Consider the following 11,409-nt stretch of genomic DNA (forward strand, 5'->3'; position numbering starts at 1 on the left):
AGCATTCTCCTAAACTATACCTATAATAGTTTACTAATGCTCTACTTGGACTGTTACTGAAATGACTCATTTCTCTACTAAGTTATGCTTTTACTTTAATAACAAAGTTTTATATAACTATAAAGTAACATAACCTTAAGCGAGTTCTGAAATGTGCTGATAACTTATAAATAACATAAGTAACATTTTGAACGATGTTTAACAACAAACATTTACACAATTATCATTGTGTTCAACCTGTATTCCCCTCTTAAAACAGTTAAAGTAGTTAAATGATTCATTACGGGGTATGAACTCACCTGATGTGGGTGATTCAAACGGGTATGCATGTAAGGATGAGAAGTTCCACGAATGAAGTCCCGAGACACAATAAGTCCTAAATGACATATAAGGACACATATTGACATGAATATAGTGTTTATAAACAACTATATGAAAGACAACACCTTCCGGGACTAGGAAACACCTTGGTTAAGTGTTGGAATCACATGTGATTCAAAAAAGGGAAGTCAAATGACACTAATTGGTGTTTACGGTTATGTAACCAACTCCACTTGAGTTTACGGTTGTAAACCCATGAGTTTACGATCGTAAACAAATGGTACTTTGACCATTTGGTGGTTTGAAGTCCTAGAAGTCATTTTGAAGCATCCTAACTTCAAGTCTTAGCCTTAGGAAGTGATTAGGGCAACATATAACCCCTTTATAGGGTTTACGGTTTTTGGACCATATGTCCTTGGGTTTACGGTAGTAAACCCAAATGGTTTATGGTCAATTGATGTTTTGAATTCCTAAACACTTCTAGGTAAAGGTCTAGGCTAGTTTCTAAGCTTAAGGAAAGAGTTTGGGGCATTAAAACATGCCTAAGAGGTGTTTATGGTTTTGGGAGCTCCCCAAACTGTAAACACATATTCATGGGACATTTTTGTGGTTTTAATGTGCTAAACACATCAAAGGAAGGTTCTAAGTTTATTTCCATGGTTTGGAAAGAGAATAGGGACACTTTAGGACCCTTTTTAGGGTTTACGGTCCAAGAAGATTCTTGAGCCGTAAACACCTTGCCCTTTGTGATTTTGGGTGTTTTCTTGATGCTCCTAAGGTTTAGACATGTCAAGGATAGTTTCTATGTTTGGTTCCAACGTCTAAAGGGACATAAGGCACACTTTGGCCTCATTTTTAGTGTTCACGGTCCAAGAAGATCTTGGGCCGTGAACACCATTTGCTTAGGGTATTTTGATGATTTCTTGATGTTTAACACTTGATCTAAACATATTAGGGCTAGAAACACTTACAAGTTGAAGATCTTGAAGGAAAATGGGATGATACTTGAGAGAGAAATGGCTATAGTCTTGGAAATGTGAAAAAGTGAATAAAATTTCTCTAAGTCTCACTTATATAGTCTTTAGGGTTTACGATCCCAATACCATTTTGGACCGTAAAATCCAAACTCTTGAAGTTTTGGGCTTTTATTGCTACCCTATAAACCCTAGGGTATCATCTCTCCTGATATATCTTGATGTACTATCTTTAAAACACTCAAACTTATTCCAAAAAGCTTGCAAGTTAGCATAATCAGTTCTTGACTTCCATTGAAGTGGATGGTTGTACATAATGGAAAGTTTTGGGTTGTCACATCACACAACACCAAAACTCTTGGAATAACCTGGAGAGAAGACACTTATCTCTCAGAATCGGCTAGCCCTCTTGTGCTTCACTTAGTAGTAGATTTTGCTTGCCATGGGGCTTCTTATATAGTGTGCCACATGTAGGGTTATTCCATGTAAACCCTAATGTGCATGGCTTTTCATATTCCATGATCCATGGGTTTATAACCTCCATGGACTATCCATGGAGCACCTTATGGCTTTTAGCCCAATTCATATAAACCATGGATCATTAGCCTACTATACAAGAATGGATGATTTACACAATCAACCCCATATATTTAATTAGGCTCTTTTTGATCACTTAATTAATTCCAAATTAATTCTTGATTAATACTAATTAAATAATATTATTAATATATTAGAACTTATAATATATTAATAAACCTTAAGTGTCCTTTCTCTCATTTAGTCTATCCAAGTGTTGCAATGCCATGCAACCTAAATGGACCATGCCAACCAGGTCAAGTACATCCCAGAAATAGTTATGAACTTAGACACCTAATCCAACAGTCTCTATAATACCATCCTATCTACTAGGATACCGATCTAACAGATCATACCATATACTACATAATATTATCCTACCCTCTAGGATACCGATCTAACAGATCATACCACATACCATATAATATTATCCTACCCTCTAGGACACCGATATAACAGATCATACTAGCATAACATAACCAGATACAATCCAAAGGGTCGACCTTGGTGCCTTAGAACCTTAAGTATAGTGAGGATAACTCACTTTGCAACTGCCGACTGGAAATAGAAAGCTCAACTCTCGGATCACTACCACCAATGCCACCACCTATATCCAACACATCCAAAGTTTATAAATTACCCGAGATACCCCCAGAAGTCAAATGGTCAACCCTTGGTCAAAGTCAAAGTCAACTGTCAAGGTCAACAGTCCATGTTGACCTCAACTCGTCGAGCACCCTCAACCACTCGCCGAGTTCTTGCCTAATTTTACCAACTCGCCGAGTCACTCATTGACTCGTCGAGTATAAAGAAATCTTCATCGGGCTCGTCGAGTTACTCATCCGATTCACTGAGCCCACGACCAACTTCATCGGACCTGCAGAGTCGACCTTGCCACTCGCCAAGTCCCTTCAAACCTTCATCCATACAGATGCTTTTTAAGCCATGCAAAGACTCCAAATTGTAGATACAACCTACCAAGGCCTGCTTATCACGTAAAGTTGCAAACTTTACGTGCATGCAAAGCTTTAAGGCCCTAAAATGACAAAACTAAGCTTGAAATGAAGTCCAACACTTGAGGGAAGGCTCATACTTGCCAAAACTGATACCTTTATGGATCTAGAGACCATAGGGAGTCCAGATCTGAAGTTTCAGCTTCAGATCTTGGCTCATACACAAAAGCCTTTCCTAAAACCCACCCAAAAGAGATTAAAGATGAGATGAGCTAAAGAGACAGCTTAATACCTTCCAGAGAATGTTAACTGATGTATATCCTTGCTTCCCACGAGTTCCTAGCTTCGATTTACTTTTTTCCCCAAGTGTTCCTCACTAAGATCTCTCTTCAAGTCTCTATCACACCAAAGAAACACACACACACGATTAGGGTTTAAGGGTGCCAAGAAGCTGTAAAGGGGAGGCTGGGGGAGGCCAATGATCCTTTAAATAAGGTGCAAAACCCCGAGATTGAGGGTTTCATCTGCCAGCTCCTACTCGTCGAGCCCCTTCTTGGACTCGGCGAGTAGATCACTAAAACACGTGGACCAACCCGCTACTACTCGATGAGTAGAGCAGCCAACTCGTCGAGTATACCTTGAAATCAAGAAAATTCTCACATAACCAATACCTGATAGTCGGGGCATTACATTTCTAGTGGGAAACAAGAATACAAAAAGGATACTTACGATTTGGAAGCCCTTGGGGGTTCACGGCCACCAAGAACAAGTGTGTGTTCTTGGTGAAATGGATGAAGATTTGAAGATCTAAACCAAAAGAGATGAATTCATAGATGAAATCATGGGGTTTTACTATATCAAGAAAGATATCAACTAATAAAGAAGGAATCACTTATAACTTTGACAAGAAATGGAAGTGTTCCTTATGATAATTGAGAGATAAATGAGTGTTCTTGACTTGGAGATGTGAGAAGTGAAGCAAAATGAAGGAAAGAGAAGAGTTCACGGCGAACAAGAGTTTACGGCCGTAAACTACTTGTGATGGAGTTTCCGGCTTGAATGCTACACAATGAACTCTAGTAGATACTTCCTAACACCCAATCCTTGAATGTACTAGGCTTAGAACACTCAAACAGACCCTTAACAATGCTAAAAGATAGCAGAAACAAGTCTGACTTTTGATTGAATTGAATGACTTTACAAGATAGAAATTTCGGGTTGTCACACGCCCTGCGTAACATAAGCTATGCCCTGCGGAACATAAGCTACGCCCTGCGTAACATAAGCTACGCCCTACGTAGCTCACTAAAACCGCATCCCTGAGCAGCCACTACGCCATGCGTACATAGATTACACCTTACATAGGGCAAAACCCTCATTTATCAACAGAACTTCAAACAACCATAACTTCTTTGTTTCAACTCTGTTTTCGGCATTACTTATATACAAATAAAGGTATTGATAAGCCCCATAATCCTACCTCATTACATTTGGCTTATCACATACCAAACTAAAACCATTACCCACACTAAGCCTCATCTATAACCTTTCCCTTTCTTCCCTTTGGTTCCATCATAAGAATCAAGGGCTTAGACCTCACAACCAATATTATGAACATTTAATAAGGTCCAAACTTTACTTTCTCAAAGTCCAAAGCCTTTACATGATTGAATTACGACTCACAATCCCTGAGTTAAGGAACATCCGAAACAGGGGTTGTATTAGTCCCCATTGGGACCTGAAGATAAGTAAACGAGCTCACACTTCAAGATACTAGCAAGCCTATCAACTTCTAGATCATCTGTTCCAACGCCATACACCTTGCTTTTGTGCAAGTTCACTTTTAAGAAGAATGTAAGAAAAAATCAACAAAACAATCTATTAAGATTTATGAAGTTTATCTCCAATCATTCTCTTATAAAATCACATTGTCAACATACATAAGGTGTGAAATATTGATACCATTATAAGGATGAGAAAGCCCCCGATAATAATGAAAATCACACTCCTCTTCCATGGATATATAAAGACATTCCATAGCAATTATGAAGAGAAAATGTGCTAGATGATCACCTTGTGTAACACTCTTCTTTATGTTGAATTCCTAAGTGGGAGCACTATTGACCAAAACAAAGGCTCTACTAGAAAGAAACTAGACAACCCTTGATCCATTTTCTGCATTTCTATCCAAACACCATTTGCACCATTATCTAATGTAAATATTCTCAAATCAACAACTCAAAAGCTTTATCAAAGTCTAACTTAAAAATTAATGTCTTTTTTATTTTTTACTTTTTTGGCCTACGAATAAATTTCATTAAGCAAGAGCGGCCCGTCTAGGATGCTTCTTCCTTCAACATAAGTCGATTGTTCAGGACTAATGATTTTATCAAGCGCTCTTTTAAGCTGATTAGCTAGCACCTTCGAGAGCACTTTATACAAACAACCAACAAGATTAATCGGTCCAAAATCCTTCAAAAAGAGAGAATCACAAGATTGCGGGATTAAAGAGATAAAAGAGGAGTTACATCCCCTAGCCAACCTACTGGAATCCTAAAAATCTTTCATAAATAGGATCACATCCGATTTAATTAAATCCCAATAGTGTTTTAAGAACTAAAAAGTGAATCCATCAAGTCTCGGAGCTTTATTATTTCCATAGCACCAAATAGCATCCTTTATTTCCATCTCTGGAAAAAAAAAAAAGTTAAAGTCTCCCTATCAAAATCCGAGATTATCTTAATCTTGTTACTTATGAGTTTCGGTCGGTTTGTATAATGGCTCATCAAACTTTTTTTAAAAGAATTCCAAAACCTCTTGCTTTAGTTTAGTACGCTCGTTCACCCACACCCAATCAATTGTAAGCCCATGAATCTGATTTTTCTTTTTATTGTTATTCACAATCCCGTGATAATTTTTTTTTTTTTTTTTGAATATTCATCGCCATCCACCTCTCCGTTTAGTCCCAGTCTGTGTTCCAGATCTAATCTGCGAGTAGCATCAATTTCTAACACTTATTTTTTTTTTTTTTCAGTTCTGTCTCAATGCTCTTTCTCGGGAAGAGAGAAGCCTATTTTCCGCAATCAACTCCGTATCATCAATTTTTTTTTAGCAACAATGATACTCCTCATTCTCTTTCCTTTTCAAATCAGCCTTCCAACTTTTGATATCATTTTTAGCATCTTTGAGTTCTTGAGCCAACCTCTTATCAAAGGTGCCCTCAGAAGACGAGTTCTCCCATGTTTTTTTAACGACAGAATCTAATCCTTCCAAAAGGAGCCAAGAATTAAAAAAATCTAAAGGGAACTGGTCCAAAGGCAAAGGAATCATTCAGCAAGACAATTGGACTATGATCCGAAAACCTCCTCCTGTAAAATGGTAGCAGTCACCATGCGCCACTTATCCATGAAAGTGCCATACACCATGAAGCGATCAAGTTTACTTAGGCTAATATCATCATCACTGACCCACGTAAATTTCCTTCCGCCAAGAGGAAATTCAAAAAGTGTCAATTCCCTAATAAACGAATTAAAGTCCTCCATACTTGAATCACAACCATAATTCGAAGACCTTTCATGCCTAAATCTAATCTTGTTAAAATCACCCATTAGACTATTATGCAATAACTTAAGATCCCAGATCCAATCAGCTTTATGAACTCCTCCAACACCTCTAAGATTTATAGATAGGCAATTTATTGATTCAAATTTTTAACAACCTCACCTTCAATAATGGACCTGAGAGCCTTATCGGAGCCCTTGATATGCAAAAACCAACGTCATTCCCAAGCTCCATGAGTTTGATCGAAGTCGAATTCATCGACACAGTGTGACTAATATATCAATAAATCCGAACAAGGTAAAAATCATATAATTTAGCTCCTTATTAGCAGCTTGTCTGCAGTTAATTGCCGTTTTATGAGAAAAAGCATATAATTTGGTAATTCCGAAAAGAAAACGCACAACTGTGTGATTTTCATGAATATTATAAAAAGCTATATTCACAAAAAACATGCACTGATATTCTGCTCTAGCTAGATATTTTTAGTTTCAGAAATACTTTTTATATTACTAAGTCATGGTGTGATTTTATAAATAAACTAATAATACCCTAATCATCACCTAATTTCAATTAAAAGTCATAAAGCTATAAGATGAATATTATATGTTATCTAGGCACATGATCATTGTCAATTTTATCACGTTCTATCAACAAAACAGATTGCAGACAACATGAAGAATCAACGATCAGTGATACACTTTTATTTTCAAATATTGAAGCCTACTTCGATCAATGGGAAACAAATTTAAGCACCATTGTTACCAGTTATCACTGATGTATCATAGTATAATAAAGTGAGATAACTTTGTGTCATGATTCTATCATTTACGTAACTTTATTCAACATAATTAAAACTACTGCATCATATACCATTTATATCGAAATAACTTAACTCCAAAAGGAAACCTAGAAATATATAAGTACCTGTATTGATTAGATGTATCTATATATTCGGCAAACATATATAACAAGAAATTGACACAACATTATTACACACTGTACACATTACTTACTGGTTTCTTCTCCTCCACGTACCTTCTACGTACACTTATGCCTAATTTATAACAATTAAATTCCAATAAAACTTGATGAACAACAAACAATTCCTCGTATCCTCTTTTAATTTCTCATTGTACTCTATGTCCTTGCACTAATTCATGGTACTTGATGTCTGTCTGTTTGTGATCATGAATGCTAGTTGAATCCCACGAGTTGGAAGAGGCTGAATTTGCTTCAAATTCGTTAGCCCACCAAGTAATGCTATTTTTGGCACCATGCATGTCCTTGAAACAATCAAATTCACTCATTTGCCCCTCTAGTGGTGTAGCTCCTTTGTTGCTCAAGAGCTCGTCCATTTCCGCCTGAAACGCCCAACACTGCTGTAATTCCATGCTTGGTTGTTGTATTGTGGCGTCTGATTCCAGGACAAGAGATGATGACTCGGGAATATTGATTCCCATGGAATTCTCCATTCCATTTATCATCATTGAGGAATACTCTTGTTGAAGGGGGTTACTGGATTGTTCATAGTATTCAACTTTTTGAGGTGTAGCAGGTGAGAAATTTTGCATCATGAGAGGATTCGAGGATTCATTCACAAGTTGGAGAGTTTGCATCATCTTTTCTTGAATAGGGTTCAACTTGCAAGGCCACATGGGAGGATTATCATATTGAGAGAAATTAGGGTTTTCAAGGCTATGGAGTTGCATGTGAAGTTGGAGCCTTTCGATGGCGGAGTTACTTAGGGTTTCTATTCCGTTGCTGTCTTTCTGGTCTTGGGTTGAACCGGAGAGCCTATTGGCCTGCGACTGTTTGCGCCTTCCGAGTAGTTTCTTCTTCAGCCTGGTGTTCCAATAGTTCTTGATGTCGTTATCTGTTCTTCCAGGCAGTTGGGCAGCTATTATGGACCACCTATATGATTTTGCATCAAATCAGACACAAAACCAAACCATATACCATAAAAACAGAAAAAACAAGAAACAAAATTCCTAGGGCTCAAGGGCCAGAAACGAACATCAATATAACAGTATAGATTTAAATATGAGATGGGACGCATATATTCTTATAACAAGAGCTTGATGGACAAATGCAAAGGACAAGTAACTTTGGTTAAAACTTGAATCCAACATGCCCACAACTTCTATACGCACATGAGAGAGAGAGAGAGAGAGAGAGAGAGAGTAAAACCTGCTGCCTATACTAATATAGAGGCTGCAGATGATGTTGTCTTCTTCTTCAGAGAATCCACCGTGCTTGATGTTGGGTCGTAGGTAATTCAACCATCTGAGTCTGCAACTTTTTCCGCAACGCTTTAGTCCTGCGAATCATTTGTTAAGTTAAAAAAAAATCTAAAGGGTCTCATACAAAATCAAAACAGTGAAGAACAAAAGAATAATATGAACGTATATAACGATGAAAAATATATATATATACCGATCTTTTGGGGAAGAGCGATCCAGTTACCACCAGTTCCATACTTTTCGATATATTCTTTGAGCTTAGCATCTTCTTCCGAAGACCATGGTCCCTTTTTCACATTTGTTTTGTCACAGCATGGTGCTCTTCCCATCTTCTTTCTTGAATTGTTCTGCCTTGTTTGTTGGTGTTCTTGTATCTATATTTCTCCTTTTGCTCTCTCTCTCTCTCAAGACAGGCGCAGATATATGTGCCTCTGGTTAATTGGTTGAAATTGTACGAGGGAAGACTCGGGATTTATAGTAGGTATGAAAATTTGGGAGTTGATGTGATACTTAATAAACAAACCAAAAAGAAACAAAGCAAAAAGAAAGTCGTACACTCTTCTAGGGTTTGGGGCACACATTTGGATCAGTTCATTCTTACTTTTAGCAACTTAATATTATGATATTGCCAATTTGCCATAGTCCAAAAACCTATACGTGTAGGAATCAAGTTTTCTACCGCTAGCTTTTACATGTTTTTTCTTCTACTAATTTGGATTTAAACTTGTACATATCTGCATACACATACATATATATATGATCATCTCACAAGCTAATGTATTCATATTTTGTTAAAAACATTAAATGGATTTTGATTCCTATAGTTTTCTTTTTTGCTTTTTTTTTTCTATGATCCGCGTTCAAACAGATTTTTCAGTCATCGAACTTTGGTTTTGGAAAGCTTTAACATTTCGCTTCTTTTGTAGTATATATTTGGAGACTTCGAAATTAAAAAATTCATTCCAGCGAGGTTGTCTCTCACAAATTTTTGGTGGATGTGAAGGCCAACTCATTTCTTTATAGTCCTTCAATAGTTCCTTCAAAACATAACTTTAAAATATTTTGGGTATATTTTCAAACATGTAATCCTCTTGTATGTCTAGCTACTGGCTAGTTTTTCTTTCTATAACAAGAGTTTGGCCATTAAAAAAATTATATCAAACACTAGTATCTTTGCAATAGCATTTAACCTAATCATAAACTTCTTAGGGCCAAGACGCTTATATATTTGGAGTTTGAACAATCTAAAATTTGTTCCGGTGCTTAAATGTTATCCATTCACTCGGTTTATTATTTAAAAATATGAATATAGCAAAATAATGTTAAACAAGTACCTTCTAGTGACATAAAACCCTATAACAATCTCCATTTAATCTCTCAAGAAGTAAAAGATTGTTTTATAATAGGCAATTTCACATATATTCAACTTCAATGCTATCTAATTAATCAAACACATTGAACATTATGGATGGTGAATATGAAGATGTTATACACCTAACATTAGGTCTGAAAGCATCCAAAATTATGTTGTTTTAGATCGAAATTTAATTACCATCTTTTAGTTCTTTCAAAGTGTTGATTTTCTCCCAATTTGCATATTATGATTTGGATCAAGAACCTATTAGTTCCTAATAATAATATAAACGGAATTATAATCATTCACATCAAGACTTCTTTTCTACATTTATAATTTCAAATATATACGCTTCAGGCCACCAGACACGGAATTTTCTCTTGGATCACTCTTCTTGAAATTGTTTTCGCATGGGTATGCTTAACTACAGAGTTCTCATGAGATTTAATGGTCTCATGGCCTTAAAACACATAGTAATAGGGAATGTATCCACACCATTATAAGGAGTGGTTCATACTCCCTCTCAATCGATTTGGGAACAAGTGTCAGGTAGTTGCCTACCATAACCCCCACCCCCCCTTAAGGTGTTCGACGTACCTATTCAACACATTGACATGTGCCCTACCTCTTATGCCACATCAGTTGGGATGGTTTTGACGTAGCAGTCAAACACATCAACATGCGCCATAGTTCTGATACCAAATCAGTTGGAAATGTTTAATAATTATTCCTTATAAGGGGGTGGATATCTTCCTTGTCTCAATGCTGTTTATAGTTGTGAGGGGATTAAATCACATAAGAACAATGTAATTAAGCGTGCCTGAACGAAAGCAATTTCATGTTAGGTGACCACATGGGAAATTTTTGTGTCAGCATGCCTAAATTGGATCATGTACCGAAAAGGATGTTTTAAATAAACTTCGCCACCCTACTAAACAATATATACTCCCTTATAAATTCCAACTGATGAACTAAGGAAGCAAAGAAAAAGTCTCATGCGAACTAGTGGTTTCTTTTTCTATTGGCATATTTACCATGATGAGATTATATGTGGTGTTGTACTAATAGATGATTGTCATTTGCTATTGGGAACACATTTGTTATTCGATAAGTGTTTTTTACCATAATGGGCATTTGAACATATATACCTTCTATGACAATGGTAAGAAAATCATGCTTTCCACTTCGAACCCTCATTACTCACAAAAATCGGAAAAAACGCGAGAATGCCTAATTCATGACTCAAAGAGAGGTTAAAAAGGAAATTAAAGACAACACATGTATCCTACAGCTACCGATAGTAAAATAGGATGTATTTATGGAAGTTTCTAAAACTATTATATCGTTACTGAAACCTATACTTAGAGAATTTGTTGATGTATTTGCTGAAGCACTACCTCTGAGTCTACTTTCCTTTTAGAGGAATTGAG

At 36.6% G+C, this 11,409-nt stretch overlaps 1 protein-coding gene across 1 annotated transcript; it reads right to left on the reverse strand.

Moving 5' to 3' along the window:
- Nucleotides 1-7,287: 7,287 nt before the first annotated feature.
- LOC111909570 (transcription factor MYB36) lies at nucleotides 7,288-9,059 on the reverse strand. Its single transcript, XM_023905359.2, has 3 exons — nucleotides 8,819-9,059; nucleotides 8,573-8,702; nucleotides 7,288-8,296 (listed from the first exon to the last, which is right to left on the reverse strand). Exons 1-3 carry the CDS (start codon nucleotides 8,952-8,954, stop codon nucleotides 7,513-7,515), a joined length of 1,050 nt encoding a protein of 349 aa, XP_023761127.1. The 5' UTR covers nucleotides 8,955-9,059; the 3' UTR covers nucleotides 7,288-7,512.
- Between the last annotated feature and the right edge of the window lie 2,350 nt (nucleotides 9,060-11,409).

Source organism: Lactuca sativa, chromosome 8 (assembly GCF_002870075.4).
Source record: "Lactuca sativa cultivar Salinas chromosome 8, Lsat_Salinas_v11, whole genome shotgun sequence".
Taxonomy (NCBI): domain Eukaryota; kingdom Viridiplantae; phylum Streptophyta; class Magnoliopsida; order Asterales; family Asteraceae; genus Lactuca; species Lactuca sativa.

Coding starts and splice junctions, on each gene's coding strand:
- LOC111909570 (XM_023905359.2), bottom strand. CDS start 8,954: ATGGGAAGAGCACCATGCTGTGACAAAACAAATGTGAAAAAGGGACCA. Junction 8,703..8,818: donor CGCTCTTCCCCAAAAGATCG/GTATATATATAT, acceptor AATGATTCGCAG/GACTAAAGCGTTGCGGAAAA. Junction 8,297..8,572: donor TATATTAGTATAGGCAGCAG/GTTTTACTCTCT, acceptor AAAATCATATAG/GTGGTCCATAATAGCTGCCC.